At 28.3% G+C, this 19,309-nt stretch overlaps 2 protein-coding genes across 2 annotated transcripts in view; both read right to left on the minus strand.

Moving 5' to 3' along the window:
* Positions 1-2,768: 2,768 nt before the first annotated feature.
* On the minus strand, positions 2,769-17,339 carry LOC100165911 (cytochrome b5-related protein). Its single transcript, XM_001952314.5, has 6 exons — positions 17,059-17,339; positions 7,054-7,267; positions 5,714-6,111; positions 5,411-5,599; positions 5,130-5,333; positions 2,769-4,042 (listed from the first exon to the last, which is right to left on the minus strand). Exons 2-6 carry the CDS (start codon positions 7,255-7,257, stop codon positions 3,730-3,732), a joined length of 1,308 nt encoding a protein of 435 aa, XP_001952349.1. The 5' UTR covers positions 7,258-7,267; positions 17,059-17,339; the 3' UTR covers positions 2,769-3,729.
* Positions 17,340-18,081: 742 nt separating this feature from the next.
* LOC100166017 (dystrophin) overlaps positions 18,082-19,309 on the minus strand; it is a 17,881-nt gene continuing 16,653 nt past the window's right edge. Inside the window, exon 9 of the mRNA XM_001952048.5 lies at positions 18,082-18,936. Coding sequence (XP_001952083.2) covers positions 18,334-18,936 — 603 coding nt within the window. The 3' untranslated portion in view covers positions 18,082-18,333. The remainder of the gene's footprint in view (positions 18,937-19,309) is intronic.

Genomic DNA, 19,309 nt, shown 5'->3' on the forward strand with positions numbered 1-19,309 from the left:
ACAAAAATAAAAAAAAAAAATAAAAAAAAAAACATACATTGTAAAATCAATACATTCATCGTTCCACTCAGAATCTAAAATTTAATAAGTAATTATTACGTATCCAATTTAATAAGAATTATACTTAAACTTGAATAACAACTATAAAAAGTTGGGCAAGTGGGTGTCGCTCTACTGTACAATAGGTTACAAGTGGGTCACTGTAATGGATGGTGTTAAATTTGAATTCAATGATATAATATCATTGTATAAGAAAAACGATTCTGAGCGTCAGATAGCCTATGATATTAGTAAGTATATTTGATGATATTATTGTGAATAAAATAATTTATATTATATTATAACCTATTAACGTGGAACTATTTTTCAAATGTTATTGTAACAATATATTAAGAGCCTGAAAATGTTCGGTTTCTACGGTAATTTACTCATTTATATTAGAGCTAAACCAAAAACCAAAATCGATTTAGTCGAAAACTGATTTTGCGTAAAAATTCCTGTTTTTTCTTAATTTTTTTTGTTTTTCCCGTTTTTGTAAATTTTAAAATTTGACCTCCCGGTGCACAAATTGTTCACTTTTCCGTTGAACAAGATACTGAAGTTGAAAATCAAAGAATTATTTCAACTACCTACTTATCGTGTACACATACATAAATAAAAAAATAAAAAACACACACCATTGTTAAATCATTACATTCATCACTCCACTGAGAATCTAAAATTGAATAATTATATTAGATTTTATTTTTTTTTAATGTCTACTATAAATATTTGGTACAAATCTCAAGTCTCTTTAATTATAAATTTTAAATTTCAAAAAAAAAAAAAAACAAAACAAAAATTATTATGTTGAAAGCTTGTAAATCATTGGCATCTTAAAAGTTATATGTAAATAGAATCCATTTAAATTACTCTGGAAGGCAGGAATGTATTTTTTTAATATCTTGGTAAGATTTCCGAATAGATATCTTACCAAGATATTAAAAAAAATCCAAAAGAATATATTTTAAGAATCATCACATTATTCAAACACAACATAATTTATGATAAGATTTTAAGAAATTTATATTATTTAGTAGGTACTTTACCTTTAGTCCTTTCCGATTTTTATATGTTAAATATGTGTAAGCAAGCCAAATACAATACAATATGTTTTCGAATTATTTTATCAACATGAGTAAACACTAAGCATTAATAATTATTATAACTAATTAGAACAATATTAAGATTATAAAATGTATTATTTTACTATGCATAATAAATATGTTATAAAAATAATAATAATAATATATTATAGTTATGTATGTAGGTACACGTATGGTATGTAGGTATGTATATGTATAATACTATGTAAATAGTACATTATATATTTGTATACATGTATTATGTAGGTATATATATTTGGATAATGGTCACGCAAAGTTCAGGTCGAATACATTACGAACACGTTAGATCCAAGTACCTAATAAAAAAACTAAATCGTTGTCCGTATATTTTTGCATATTTTTAGTCCGTCGAATTTTTTTGTATGTAAATTGTATACCACACGTACGTTTCCATACGTTGAACCACTACGCGTCTAGAGGGAATTTATTTATATTTACTGTTTGAGTAAAATTAGGCCATAATATGTCATATGCATATAACATACATATGAATCATGATTTATGAATTATGATATAAAACGATGTATTATTATCTAACATGCTACATATTTTTTTCTTGGACAATTTTAGTGTATTAGGTGGTTCGTTTTTTTTTTGTAAAACATAGTATACTTATATTTATTATAATAAGCAAATTTAAAATCAAAATTTAGATGTAGATGTTTGGCTACTAAAAAACCTACGTCATGCAAAATAATGATTATAAGGGATAAAATAAATGAATGAAATAAATAGATATATGAACTAATTAATTTCGTGTCACATTTTACAAGGTATAACATTTTTGTGTCGGTATATTTTACAATCTAAATAGTCTATGTTTTTTTTTATATTAAGTATAATTTTCCTATATTTGTTTTAATCATTACTTAGGTACTTATTATTTTTGTTGTTTTTATCATACTACCTACTAGCTATTATATTAAAGATAATATGATTTTAATAAATATTAATAAAATATATATTATTTAAAGAAATGTCTGGAAATAGAATTGTATTTTGTTTTATTACATGTCATTAAAAAAAAAAATATGTGTGGCAAAAGTCCACCTTAAAAAATGTACCGGTGAAAAATTTTCGAAGGGAATTTGTCCTATAGAATTTTATAATTCACGGATTATGTTATTCATACAATATATTTTGGTATAGCATAAACATTACTTATAAGTCATAAAATAGGTAATATAAGTCATAAATATATAATTACAAGTAACTAATTTATGGACTATGATGGTTATACAACATTGACGAAATAGGTCAATCAAATCCTCTCACTTTGTATTTCGTTGTTGAGTTGGTACACATTTTTATATCATAATCATAAATCGTTATATTTTAGGTATAATGATGTATTGATGTGTATGCTTAGTACTATGAAGGCTAAATTATTAATCTAGCCTTCATGGCTCAAACACATTGATTACCTAGTATTATGTTTTTTTTTTTTAATCTTCTCAAATATATTTCAGGGTTGGATACATACATTTTAATACTAATTTATAATAAATAATAAGTACGTATCTACTATTACTATAGATGTCTTAGGTACATAATATATAGTGGTCAATAACAAATGCTTAATGCATAAATAAACAACCCTAATGAACATTAGGTACATGTTTAATTTTTGATTAATTCAAATATTTTATATTTATTTTAAATATATATTTGTATAATAAGTAGGTCATAATTCAATAAATTCATTAAGACAAGTTAATAAATATTGTTTTACATAGGTAGAGAACAATCATAATATACCTACAACTGAAATATAAACCCACACTATTATTCATATGGTTTATAAGACAAACTAACAACCTAAAATATTTGTAAGAAAGAGTGAACATTGTTATGCTTATAATAATCATACATAACCTAGGTAGGTACTGTTAGAGTTTATCCAAATAAAATTACTCTAAAAACAGAAGCTTATATTTTCTAACAAGTAACATGAGCGTATAGCATTGAAAACCAATACTTTTTAAAAAAAAATCTTAAGGAATTATCACAATGAATATTATAGTAAATTTATACTAAATAGTTTGTATACAAATAACACAAAATAAAAGCCACTGGCTGTAGTAAATTTTTTTCTTATGTTTACGTGAAATATAACAAATGATATTGCCTAATATTAGCAATAAATTAGCTACCGTCTTATCTTTATCGACAATATGGTAATAATATCGTATAATATCACATAATACAAATGTTTAATAAATAATGATTTTAAATAGTAAAATAACTATTCAGCCGAGAATACTGTTACACATATATAGACTAAAATAACGATATTACCACCCAGTGGCCAGTAGTGTAACATAGGTTCCAAGCGTTGCTAAAGAAACTCCTTAAATATGGGTGGGTAGGTATTGATAGAAGAAAAATAGGAAATTATATAGGTAGGTATAACAGTATTTTAAGGGGTAGGTCACCTAAAATTATTTGAGCAACACCAATTTTTTTATGATACACGCCACTTCCGCTCAGGATCTCTGTTTCTCGAATCTCATTCCATATACGTCGTACATATTATATGCATTTAAATTTTCTTGAATAATATTTAGATATTATTATCTAATTTTATATCAGTTCTATTATTCTTCGGATTATTAGGAGTAACGCGGGATAATTGTTTAAACTGTCCGTGCATAATCGTTGTACATGATTTTGGTGTTAGGTCCAAACCAAATTCTTTACATGTATCTTCGAAAGTGTCTTTTAATAGTGGTATTAAGCTATGATCTAAAGCTGGGAACAAATGGTGTAATGTATGGTCGCCAAATGTCGCTATTGTTATAAAAATATTTTTGATCGGCTCGTTTCGTTCTGCGCTGGTTTCTATTTGATGTATTCCCCAATCAATGTACTCATCACTAGAAAAAAACAAAATAGTACCTATTAGTATTCAAATAAAATAAAAGTTCATTGGGAAAATAGTACGGTGTTATTATTAATTTTACTTCTGAGTAGACCTCAATTCAACGGAACAAAATACTATAATTAGGCACCAAGAAATAAAATAAATTACAACAATACATTCGTGTAATGACCAAAAAAGATAAAAAAAACTAAGGCTATTATGATTTTTGTTTTTTATTTTACATATTATGTTTTCATTAAAAGAAACGAAAAACGTCGATAATCGTAATAAAATAATACATAATAATATAAACCTTGTATAATATTGATTGTACTCTAGTCACTTGGTTTTCTCTAAATATTACAAATTATTATTAGTTGTACGCAACTTGTTACACAAAAGTTAAATTCAGTTGAACTAATATAAGACGTTGTTACATCTAAGAACCCCTATTAAATAATAATAAGACTTATTTATTTAGAAGTCATTATAGATATGTTGACAAATTTTGAAGGTATTCGTAATAATAGTATAAGGACACTTCAAAGTTCAAATCATCTTATATAATATATTATCAAAAAATATTATAAATAAAACTTTAATAAGAAATAATTTGCATACATTATGCACTGTAACGACCACTCGCCTGCGCCCTGCAATAATGACCGTGCATTACATTGCAATAAAAATCACAGAAATATTTTTTTAATGTTTGTTGTAGGTACTATACCTATGAGTTATGAGTCATGATGTACCTCAATAATGTACGAAATTTTTAAAGGATTAACTCTGACTTTAAATTTTATGTACCTATACCTACCTATTTTAACTACAAAAAGTATAACTTTTCATAATTTATCTATTATTATACGAGTACCCCCATATCGAGTTGGCATGATTAATTTTTCGGTAAAAATGTTTAAGTTTTTTTTATAAAATTATGATATTATACTATTTTAAATTTTAGTTGTGACATAGGTAGGTATTAATATTATCAGCAAGTCCTTTATAAATTCCCTACGAAAGCTATATCTAGAAGGAAGACATTTATCTACCTAACGGTTTTAATTATAAATATAACTTGTGTTTTTTTTTTTTACTTGACATGGTCTCCATCGTGAAAGTTGTCCGGGAAATGATGAGAAGCACTGAACCCGATGAATGTAAACATAAAACTACTTGTCAGAACTATGAAAAGCCAAGCAATAATTACATAACTTATGGTCATTTGTCCACAAAACATCAATATTGCAGGTATAACAAACATAAGAAGATCGGCTTTGTTATTATTGCACTTGAAAGTTCTAAAACAATATTTATGTATGTACAATGATAATTAATTAGTAACACAATTGAATTATTTGTACACGACATAAAATACCTAATGGCCAATTGTCCAGGAATAATAAAAGGGTATACAATGGGGGTGAGATAAGGGAATAATCGAACTGTAAATGGTTTGTCTGTAGTCGGAAACCAATGGATAAACGGATACAGCAGTGACATCTCCAAGTCTTGTACAGTATTCGTGTATATATGATGACTGAGTACATGCGATATTCTCCACTCGCTAAAAATAAAAATAATAAAACATTAAATAATGTTAAAAATAGTTTGGCTGTATAAAATATATAAATATTGTAAGAATTACGACGGTGAACCAATTAATAATTGCACAACTCACCGTACAGATAATAAAACCAATTGCACGTAATACATTCTCCAGTTGTCCTTAAGGTGCGTAAAGTTGTGACTAGCAACGGTCCCGAGTGCCAAAACAATGCCAGCCAACAGTGCTAAGAAAAAGTTTTCTGTCTGAGCCATTCCAACGCACAGAGCCAGTGCAAGCAGGTAATATGTGTCGACGACCAGCATAGACTTTATATGATAATTTTTGCTGTCCACGAAAGATAATTTCTTTGCTACTCTAGACTTCAACACGTTGTAAAATCCGTCTGGCTTAAACGTGAAAGGCGATTTCCTGGGTGACTCTGTCTGTCGCACATAAAATTTGTGCATCACCGCCGTTGCAGCTTTGCCATTTATATGGTACGACTCAAATAATTCTGTGATATCAGTTCCCTATATATTGTGTTTCAAAAAACAGAGGTTGAATGTTGAAACTATAACTCTGGTAATATATTTTACATAGTTATTACTTAACAAGTATAAATCATATTATTTTACTATAGTTTAATAAGCTTATCAATAAACCTTTGTTTCGTTGTTTCTTTTAAATTCGTCACTCATTGTTATAGAATATCTACTTAATCAAAATTCTAGTTTTGTAACATTTTATATGGAATTATTATTTAAAAATTTGGAATTGAATTTTTTTTTTTCTTACTTTATAGAAATAATATTATTTATCCTTTATCCGAGTATTCCCAAATCAACTTCGAAAATCAAACCGTAAATTGTCTTAGATAAAAATTCAAAATAAAGAGTTGATCATGGATGTGTTTGATAAATAATATTTGTATGTCAAACAAAATATTTACTCTTAAATTTGAAATGATAGTAAATTAAATCTATTTCACTGACAAACACATTTTTAATATAATATGATAAATAGTTGTAGTTAGATAATAGTTATAGGGAGTATCTGGTTATTTATATTTTATTTTATCATTAAATATTTTAAAATCAGAAACTATGTTGTTCGACAAATAATTATTTTTCACGAATATGCTTTAATCAAATCGACTATCAAATATATTGTATGCCTAACATAATAATGATAATGAATGATGCCTATTTTTATAATAACAAATATTTAAAAAAATAGTAAGTATAAGGTTTGGGAAAATAATAATAATATAATCTTATGTAAGTAGGTAACGTGTTTGGAAGATATTAAATTAAAAAGTATCTTATTAGTGATACTACCTACTCTTGACGTACCTACTTATTATTATTAATTATTTATATTATTGTAAAGAATTTGGTTTTCATTTTCATTTTTATTCATATCATTATGTTTAAAATATACATTTTTAAGTACGGAGGTAAGTAGGTACATACTTTTGTAATTTCCAACCACTGTGGTCCTCCTGGATGCTTGTTTATCCATTGTTCAAGGTTATACAATCCATCGTGAATTCTCCACAACTTATCTGCACCGTCTTCCTTTCTGCGTGCTTCAATCCAATCGTCAGCCGATTTTATATTGTTGTCCGTGCTCAATATACCACTCCATACTGGCCAACTACTAGTTCTCGGTGCCATAATTTAAGAACTGTTTAAAATATTAATGAAAAAAAGTGTTACATTTATATAATCGTGTTAGATGAGTTTGGTACGTAAAAACATAATGAAAAATGCTTATTAAATGTTTATTTTTTAATGACTTTTATATAATAATCCGAGGATGGTTAAATATATTATAAAGATACCTTTACTACAACATCCGGTATTCGGGTCACCTATCTCTGACACTAAAGTTTAATCAGTCTAGAGACTCAGGAGTCTCCAAATAATTTCTACAGAGGTCTGTTTTGAAACTTACCAAACTTCCCACGGTTCAAAACACATTCAATAACTTTTTCACACATTAGCAATTAGTAACAAATACATATTTTATTTATATACAATTATTTTTCCATATAATCGCAAAAGAAGCTATTAAAAAAGAAAATATTAAGTATGGTTTAATACATTTAATGTGAACAAATACATTTTTTATTTTTAACGAGTTCTTTGATGATTGGAGTGAATGCGCACTAAAAAACAAAGTAGTGTTGCCCTCTACACTACCATCGGGTTTACCTAAACAGTAAACATATATCACACGCTGCAGTACTTTAGAAATTATGACCCCTGCACTGGCTGCAGTAGACGGTTCGTATTATGAGATTTGAAAATAGGTATCAACAACTTTATGAATACAATAAATATCACACTAATCTATTTATTTTTAATAATATCATAGAATACTGAAATATTATATCAGTAGTTAATACTTATCTTCTCGTTAATACCTACCTACCTACATTATCGGTTTATTTACCTACTGTCTATTATGTAAATGGTTTGCCTATTATTGTTTATAATTATTGTTATTGACGTTAATAGTTTAATATTAAGTTTATTCGGTAAGTACCTACCTACCTATAACTACTCTGTACAGCGAGAGAACACGCCGATTCTGAGGATCCCCACTCGACACCGTGCCGTCAGATGTAGTACCAATACTTGTTGAATATGATGATGATTGATGACTAATAGAGGCAATAGCGTGTTGCATGTATATATAACCTGCAGCCCTTAAATTAATAAAAACTCTCAACCATCCAGATATTTCAGTCTTAATACAGTAATAGGATAGGATATGGTTCACGATATACCTCTACAAGACATCACGTCATTATCGTACTCAAGTTTACTCTTTAAAATTAAGTTGTATTTTTCCAGAATTTATATTTAGTTACAGTTACAACTTGCAACAAGTTTATGTAGAAAATTAAATACTGGAAACTGGAGAGAAATAAAATATAATGTTTTGATATTTAATCACCTAATATAATATATTTATTTTTTTTGCCCTGCAAAAGTCTGTAAGGACTGTAATGCCTCAACTTCAGAGCAACTTATCCAATTCACGATACTGTAAACAGTGGCGAAGTTATAATTTTGTTCTGGTGGAGGGGAAGGGGTGAATAACTTTTTAGGTAAACGTCAAGTGAGGGGCCTTTGTCCCTACCAGAATATACCATATAGCTCTGTTTTTTTTAATACACCACTATACACAGTAAAATAATTTATATTGAATATTTTAAATTGATTTTCGTAATCTATCATAAATATATGGAAAAAAGTCAAATACCACTCACGAGTCACGACAATCGCTATTTCCAAAAACTACAAAACGTTTAAACTTGACTTTTAGAATAGTGGTTTCTCTAATGATCTATATGTCCAATAAGAAGGGATTTAAAAATTCATATTTAACGGATATTTAAGATTTTATTTGAAAAAACCTTGATTTTAATAGTTCATCAATAGTAGTACAGTACTATATTTACTTATTTGGATCAAAGGTTATCTTTTATAGACAGCTAACTGCTAACATAGCTACGGTTGGTACATTTTAAAATTATAACAAAAAAAAAGGTGGGCAAGTGTGTCCCGCTCTGCTTTATACAGTTGTGCCAAATGGGGTCACTGTAATGGATGTGTTACCTAAATTTGGATTCAATGATAAAAAAATCATTGTAGGTATACGAAAAACTATTTTGAGTGAAGTTGATCTGTCAGCCTATATTACTAAATAATAAGTATATTTCATGATATTATTGCTATTAAAGTACCTAATTTGTTTTACTATCAGACGGTCTAATAGTAGTACGCAGTAGGTTCAATAGATTTTTTCCAAAAAAAATGTATTTTGTCATTGTGTGTATAAAATATAATAATATACTTTAAAAGTGCCAAGAATATTTTCAAATTTTGTCTCTTAAAAATACAATCTATATTCAATTGTCTATAAGAAACCAGCTTCAAAGTTGAAAATTGTATAAAGTAATAAAATCTATACCTACACAGAGAAGACGCAAAAAAAAAATTTAAAACACATCTCGCAATATAATAAATTGATCAATCCGCTCAGAATTTTTTTGGGGGGGTCTATAGTATATCCATTATCCCCATCTCATCCCCTCCCCATAACTAAGACACAGCTGTATTACCATAGTGAACAGCTATTCGTATAGTTTCCTTATTTATTAATTATTATTAATATTATAATTTATAATTATGTATTACTATTAAGCAAGGCTGGGCATTAACGAGTTAAAAAGTTAAAGTTAAGTTAATAAGTTAATTTTATATTAACTTTTTAACTTAACTAGTTAATTTTGGCTTTTCATTAACTTAACTGTTAACTTACTAAATTTCTTTTTTAATTAACGTGAAATTAACGAGTTAATTTTTCATTTCAAGAAGTAAGTTAAGTTAATTTATTTTGTATTTAATTTTATCATATTTCACTACTTCAGTATATTTCGTTTTCATGTCAAAAAATATTTACCGTGAATTGTTTAAAGTAAAAAAGTATATAATTCGAATTTAACTAATATGGAAAAACTGTATAAAATATAAACACTATAATCTATAATTTATAGTTTTAGGTTGGAAAAAAAATAAGTACGTTAGCGTTGTATAAACAAATTAACTTTTTTTTAACATAATAAAAAGTTAACAAAAAGTGTGTATTAACTTTTAACTTAACTGAGTTAACCTATAGTTAAATTAACTTTTAACTTTTAACTTTTTGTTATTGGTGCATATTAACTTAAGTTAACTGAGTTAAAAAAAATCATTAACTTGCCCAGCCTTGCTATTAAGTTATATTCAAAATGATTACACTATTAAAACCTAATTTCCATAATGACTGACTTAACAAAGATTTTTGAACTACGTACAGTCGTACTCGTACATATTATTATTATTATTATCTCTTAATCTACCACGTCGTGTCCATCAGTCAGTCCGCAGTCGTGACCTTGTTACCATGGTAACCGTCAATTAATGCTATTTTTTTTCCACACTTAGTTTGAAAGATTATACGGAATCGTGGTATTTAATATTATGTTGTTTACCATTGAAATTCAAAAAATCAAATAGGTGCTAGGTAGGTTCTTCACAAACTTTCGTATAACATTTTATAAGATATATAGATTATAGGTAGGTACCTACCTATATTGTAAATTTTACTATTTTAAGGAAGTGGGTAAAAGGGCATGCAACCAATTTTGAGTGTTTTTAGTGTTTAAATTATTAAAACAAAGAAAAAAGAAAAAAAGATATAATATGTTCTAATTATTATTGCCGTAAGCTCGATTGAAAGTACCGAATCGCCGTTCGGCCCTACCGATATTAAAATGTTACCTACATTGCATAACATAATTCAAATTGACTAATGATTAGTAGTGATAGTAGTTGATGTAGTTACTTATTTTTTAATACTATTATCACCTAATGAACTCTGATCAACCAACATAAGGCATAGGCTTATTAGGTATAAAATACCTATCTATATAGATACCTAATAATTAGGTTTCTACGCTAATATATTTACATTTTATATAATATTATGTATCATTGGGTCATAAATATTAACATAAAGACTTGGTAATCGGATTATAATTTATAATAAAACACAGTCGAGATTAATGTTTTATCAATCATTATAATATTAATACCAAGGTACATATTTTTCCATGAAAACTCTCCTACCGACAGCACGGTTATGTCTATTACATAATTGTTACTTGATCCTTCCGAAGTCCAACTAATTTATGATCTAGGACAAGGATGCTATCAAAATTATAAACATAGGTTCCTACCTACTAATTATATCGAAATTCACGTTGCATTCACTCATTTACATATTTTTTAAAATAATACGACAGTATAGGTACCTAGGTACTAAACGTTCGATCACTATTATTACAGATCTATAGATACCTATTCAAATGTATTATGGATAGCGACAGAAGAATTTTGAATCATTAAATAGGTACTTGCTTGTCGTATTTTTTTAAATTTTCAATGTCACCGAGACACCGAGTTTCAACCAACGCATATTATCACAAACCATTATATAATGAATATTATAATAATTTATTATTATATATTATTTATACAAGTATACGCTATAATATTCCAATACCAACAATATAGATATTATTCCTACTTTAAAGGTAGAATAGTTATTAGTTATTTGGTACAACTCAATAGCTGGTCAGCTGGATACTTTCTATACCTACCTACTATAATGTTATAGACACTTGATAAAATTAAGTAAATATTAAGTTTTTCAAGGTTAACCACTGGTAGCGAGTATTTTAATATTAGTCTTTCTAACAAAATTAAATTCAATGTTAATTGAGTAGAACCAAAACAACAAGTTAAAAATAATACAGGTACCGTTTTGAAATCTGAATAATATCCTACCAACGTAGTTTATAGGTAGGTACCTACCTATAACCTATAGGTCTATACTCTGTTCAATATTGTATTGATAATTTACATAATATACTATTATATAATCATTAAAGTTAGTGGCGTGCCCAGGAATTTTTAATGGGGGGGGGGGGGGAGGGGGCACAATTGTTTTTAAAAAATAAACAAAAGAAAGCGGATAAGTGGAAGTCACTCTGCTGTACAGTAGGGCACTAGGGCAGTAGGGTAGGCTACAAGTGGTCAGTGGATGACCGTAAATTTAAATTCAATGATATATAGGTATATCATGTACTATGCAAAAAACGGTTCTGAGCAGAGACGGTTTGGCAGCCTAGGATACTGTATATTATATTTATATTGTTGTTATTAATATATATAAGTACATTTTTAACTACTAAATCAATTTAGAAGCTAATGGTTTTACAATGGTTTTTATTTATTTTTTTATCCTAGATACAAATTATCATATAGCATTGAATTCAAGTTTAATACAATCCATTATACATGTAACCTACTATACAGCAGAGTGACATCCACTTACCCACATTTTAAATTTTAAGTTTGATATATTTTGTCGAAATTAAAACTTTAAATATTTATAAAAAAAATTGTGCATAATATGTATTTTTAATATTTTTCAACTGCTATTGTAAAAATATATTAGGAGCCGTGTATTATATTTTCATGCTTTTTGATCAAACAAATACAAATGTATTGTTATATATTATATAAAAAAAAATACAATATCGCTACATGAGAAATCAAGTGAATATCCAATGATGTTAAAATTTGAATTTTAAACGCTCATAAAAATTTAATTTGACTTACCGGTAAACATTTTTTTTTTGATAAAGGTAGACAAACTTATGAGGAATCTTGTATTAAGTTATCAAATCTTAGATAGTTAGATTTAAAAATAATATTTTTTATGAATTTCTAACTCAAAATAATTTGCTCATTTTCGTGATTTTTTCGTAATTGGTCAAAATTCGAACTAAATGCTTATAAAAAAAAATTATAACTGTATTTATAATTTTTTTAAACTGCTATTGTAAGAATATATTAAGAGCCTCGTATTAAATTTCAAGCTTGTTGACTCAACGAATAAAATTAATAATTAATAAAAAATTAATGACTCTCAACAGCTGTAATTACTAATAAGTAGTTTTCTGTAGGTCGGCAAAAAAAGACAATGGGGGGAGGGGGGATATAACCCCTATAACCTCCCCCCCTGAGCACGCCACTGGTTTAAGTTGTAACACTAACAGTTGCTGTAAACGTACGTGTATAATTATTAGACTACAGTTATTATTATAAACCAAGAACAAATTTAAGTGGTCAGTAAAATAAAAGTATATATTAGGTAATTATTATCAGTAATAATATTATTTGTTGCTATATTATATACCTATTGGCTATTACCCACTAAAATAATGGCAGTAAACTGTTTATTTAAAATATACATTTTACGAAACCTATGTAGGTATAGCCGTATTATAGCCTATAGGTGCTTAATATGATTAGTAAGTATAATAATTATATTAGGTATGTACCTACCTATATAACATCCTAAATAGGTATCCTATAAGTAGGTATAACGTTAAATGTATTGATATAGGCAGAAGGTAAATAGTTCTACAAAAACCAAAATAAATTCCAGAATATTCATTTTTAATAATCATAATAAGGTAGTTCAACTACTAAATTATTAAAAAAAAAAAAACATTTTATGAATAAACATTTTTATGGACGCAGCGGAGCTGCAGTATTAAGAGAAGGAGCAGTAAGTGAGAATGCACCAATACCTAATCACATTTTAAAAACTCTAATTATTTAGATATCGTATAATGTATAAATATATAGGTAATATAATAATTATTATAATAAAAGAGGGTTAAAGGAGTTTAGGCGTCCATTAAATTTGGGTGTTTAAAAAAAGGTTCCATATTATGACGGGGTGAAGTGGCCCATTCTCATTTTTTTGAATGTTTAGCAACATAACTTTAACATGGTTTAATCAAAATCAATATAATCAATTCTACCTCCATAGCAGTATGATAACAATTAACAAACAATTTAGTAAAATTATCAGTAGGTACTAGGTAATATAAAGAAAATATATATAAGTACGTAGATAGGCACTAATATTGTTCTAGCATTTAAACAATCAAAACTATAGATAAGTACTTTTAATTTATTCATCTGCAGAAAGTATGATTATGCAGAAGGTATGTTATAAAATACACAATAATCCAAAAGTGAAAGGGATGGGAACATTAATATATATTATAATACTATTGTGTATTTATGTTGCAAAAAATCACTTCATATGAATATTAGGTACATATTAAATTCTTATTACTAAAAAAATAATATTTTACACTCGCCAAAAATAAAGAATGTGTGAAATTGAAATACCTACTGCAACGACTGAATGTCTGAGAAGATTAGATATCTATTAAATGTATTGATGCCAACCCTAGGAAAATCGAAACTTTAAGCTTATAAACGAAGGCAACAAAATGATATACCTACCTAAGAAGATTGTATACCTAGCATTTTAAAAACAATTCTGAGCTGAGTCAGAAAATTGTCTAGGTTTTATGGAAACAGTTATAATTCTTATCTATGGATAGGTAGCATTGAGCTGCTTGATGGCTTACCAAATACGAATTATTATAAAATGTAATGCGATATCTATAATAATAATATAATCAAAGATTTATAGTAAATATTATTTTGTCAGGTTTTTAACATACTAAACAGACAAAACTATCGAAAAATTACACATTTTGAATAGGTATCAAGTATCAATAATAATTATATGATAGGTACCTATATTTTTGATAAACATAGTATAGACCAAGGCTGGGCATTAACGAGTTAAAAATTAAAATTAAGTTAAAACGTTAAGTTAATTAACTCGTTACTTTTTTTTTTCAAATTAACTTTTAACTTAATAAGTTACTTTTTTTTCAAGATTAACGTGTTAACTTCAAGTTAATTTTATTTCAAAAATATCTAAATTAAGTTAATTTTCGTCCGAAGAATAATGCAAATTTTTGAATGTGGTTTTACTTTGATGTATCATTTTAAATTTCCTCAGTTATTTTCTTGGATGTAAAGAAAAACGGAACTTTTCTTCTTTACGGGACATTCAAATCGAAAATATCCCCCTATTTGCTGTGTAAACCACCACTGGGCCACGACGGCCCGCTTGGAGACGCGACATTTATAAGTTATTAAACGTATTATATACTTACTTTGAAGTGTCATAACTTCGAAACTAAGTCTGAGCCCCAAATTCTGACTTCACCATCGTCTTCAGCGTACTTAACTACGTAAGTATCAAAAAAAAAAAAATGCAAAAAAAAAGGTGTCCCGTAAAGTAGAAATATGTATACCAGAAAAACTATCTAACCATATTATGTGTCTGGAATTTTTATTTTTGCAAATTAGCAAATTTTAACTTAACACTAAGTTAAGTTACTTTTTTTTTTAATTTAACTTTTAACTTAACGAGTTAACGAAAAAAAATACGAGTAACTTTTAACTTAATTTAACTTAATTATTTTAAAATAACTTAACTTAACGAGTTAAAAAAAATCGTTAACTTGCCCAGCCTTGGACTAAAGACCTAAATCATGTAGGTTTTTTTAAAAATAAATAAGTATACCTACCGATTATTGTTGCTCTCTTACTCCCGTGAATATTAATATATGACAGCTCAAATAAGACGGTAGTAGGTACCAAAAGTAATTTGAACATATTTAATAAGTAGAAACCTTCTAGTGTATAAACTTATCAATTTGTATTTACGTGATTATTATTGAAATCTAATTCGAGAAGGTAATAATTTCTATTCGGCTGTACAGCCGAACAAGATTAGTTTAAATTACGATATTTATTTTATTTTTTTGAAGTAATAAAATTAGTTAATAAAATATCTAAAAATGTTTGTTCCCTGTAGGCATATTAAATTGCATTGGGGACATAATATAAGATCGTATAAATCTTATAGGTAGGTACAATAAATATTATATAAAATATATAGTTAGGTACATAAAATATAAAGAAAAGATACTGTAGACAAAAACCTTTTCGGTTCTATGCCATTAGTCATTATAGGTACCTACTATGTATTTTGATATTACTACCATATAGTACCATTTAGACAGAAAACGTTGAGGTACCTACCTATGTAATATTATTATGTACCTATTGAATATTTTTAACCAAAAACTAATAAAGCATAAACGCAAACATAAAATGTCATGTCATAATGTATTATAATGTACCAATGTTTTTTAAGTAATATAGGTATACCTACCTACATTTATATTATATTTGTGTAGTAGGTAGGTACAATAAATAATAATTGAAGTTTGGTACCTCTTGGTTACTATACATACCTACTTTATTGTTTGTAAACGATTACATTTATCAACAATTTTTGATTGGTTATAGCCTATATGTATCTACAGTTTTTGATTTTTTGTACATATTGGCATTAATGGTAAAAACCAATCATATTAGGTAGGTATACTATTATAGCTGAATAATCTATAATGTACCTACTACTGTTCAACTACTATACTCGCGGTGTAAATGAAAAGTATCTATTACTAAGTACTTATATTTAAGATTTAAAGAAATTATAATTAATCTATGTTAGTATAACATTCATTCGGTGTTTGATAATCAGAGTTCAATTTGGAGATGGCCGCAAATCGGTGGATTATTCTAACTAGGTACATGTAACATGTCGATATTTTATACCTACATATTATTATATACCTAGATACTTACCTATATGTTATAAATTACTGTAGTATAATATCGCAAATACCTACTGAAATACCTATGTAACTATAAATTATACATATCACTGTGCTTTAAACTATATAGAACAAGATTAAATTATCGAACCGAAGAAAATATGTATGTTGTGCACTTGGAGTAGGTACTTATTGAAATAGCACAATGTAGATAAAATTATCTACGTCGTGTTAAACAGGTAAGCAAGTAGAAAAAATAATTTATTCATAATATAGTTTGACTTACTTCAAAATAAATTCCATAAATCCATAAAGATCCAGCAGTTACTGTAAATATGAAAATACGTCTTATTATTACGACGGCGAACGAAAACTAACTGGCATATTCGGTGCATTGTAATTTGTGTGAAGTCCCGATGACCATGAATAAAACATTGTTTATAAAGTCAACCGGTAGTAGACCGTTTATACACCCAAGGTCAATCATTTTTAACACTAATTTTTTCTCTATATAAAATAAAAAATAATATTCGTTAACGTGGGACAACTTCCTTTATTTTTATTTATTACCTAGAATGTAAACACCAAATAAAAAAATATTGGAACCCGTATACACGTAGACTGCTTATCGGGGCACTCATTCGATAAGCGCAAGTGTCGGCAAGTGAACTAGCGAACTTGTAATTATTGCACAATAAAAACGAGTTTCATTTGAGGTAAATATTTGCATATTATAGGGATTTGGACTATAATAATAGAATGATTTTAGTTTATTAAATTCCAGTATTTCTAACACGAATTGTGAGTTGATATACAGATTATATTTAACCAGTTTTTGATCAGCAATACTCCACGTAAAATGTATGAAATCAACTGCTGGAGGTTTTTAACGTCATATTAAACTTATTGAGAGTACCGCATTATGTAGCTGCAATGATGACTGTAGTTATGGTTCAGGCTAACACATATTTTTTTACAGATTAACATAATATTAGTATTCAAATCGATAAAATCACTCGACCGATCATTTTTGATTAGCTTTACCAAAAGAAACTCCGCCACCTTGTATCTCCGCCGACAGCCTCAACAGAACATACTACTAGAATTAATTGTTAGTCGTTAATTCATTCCAGATCAATCGCATAATATAATTGTTTGAATATTCTTGCGATTTGTGGGTATCCAAGAACAATTTTTTTTATAGAATGCATACCTATATATTTTTGCAATATATGTTATAATAGGAACGCATAAAAAAAATATAGAAATACCTACATAGGTTATGTACACGATACCTACACAAATACAATTGTATTAGAGACAAAATATAATTTTATGAATTTTATAAAAATGTAATTGCAAAAATATGTATTCGTTAAGTACTGCAATCCACTCTCAAAATATGTGCTATTAATTATATACAAATAAATAGTTATTCTAAATATAGTAATACGTTATCATGCAAAGTATAATACAAGTATATATAAATTATACAAAATTATAGAGTGCGAAATTAAATTTAATAGGAAAAAATAAACGTCAGTTGTTTTTTTTTTTTTATCTAAGTCACGAGTTTCTGTAACTGGTCCAAAATCTTATCTAATTCGGTATGCAATTCGTCCATGTCTTTGTCGTCAGTTGGCTCTCTGGCGTAGTCTCTACTTGCGTTGAGCCACACCGACGACTGTTTGTTGACCGTAATGGAAATTTTGTCAGGAGACTTGGGCCCGTCTCCACCACCTGACGGTCTGTTCTGGATGTCGGATAAGATCGACGACGGCGGTTCGGGCTCGGGTCTGGCTGACATGGCAACGGCCGCTGCAGTGTCGTTTTCTTTGTCGCTGTGGTCTGCAGGTTTTTCGATATAAGTTCCGTCTAGTTCTCGGTTCTTGGCGGCGGCGATTTTCGGGCCCAGCCAGTAAGAAAACTCGTTTGGTTCGGTGGCCAAGCCTTCTCCGGCCGCCGTCCTCTCGCCGTACAACGTGCTGAGTGCATCCAGACCAGTACAGCTGTGTACGGCGCGCGACGACGCATCCGCAGAAAATATCGGACTCAGATTGACCGCGGCGATTCCATCACCTTTACGGTCCGGTCTCGACATGATGAGCGGCGTGCTCTGCATACGCTTCATCTTTCCGCGTCCGAACGTACCACTCAAATGGTTCTAAAATATACATGGATACATGATAAGCAATAATATGTACTCAGTGGCGTAGCCAGGGGGGCAGCTAAGGGAACCATAGCCCCCCTGACTATGTTGACCTTAGAATTTTATCAAGATTAATAAAAAATAAAAAGTAGAAATAAAAGATAATTATATTATATTTTTATTTTTTGTACGACGTAGCACCCCGTCCCCCACCCATACAAAATTCCTGGCAACGCCACTGAATGTACTACCTATTGTTAAACGTTGACAACACAATAATATTATTATTATGTTATATCATCCAGTTATTGGCAATAGTCCTGACGTTTTTTTCTACAAATCCTATATATATATATAAAAAAAGGTGGGTAAGTGGATGTCGCTCTGC

Source organism: Acyrthosiphon pisum, chromosome A2 (assembly GCF_005508785.2).
Source record: "Acyrthosiphon pisum isolate AL4f chromosome A2, pea_aphid_22Mar2018_4r6ur, whole genome shotgun sequence".
Taxonomy (NCBI): domain Eukaryota; kingdom Metazoa; phylum Arthropoda; class Insecta; order Hemiptera; family Aphididae; genus Acyrthosiphon; species Acyrthosiphon pisum.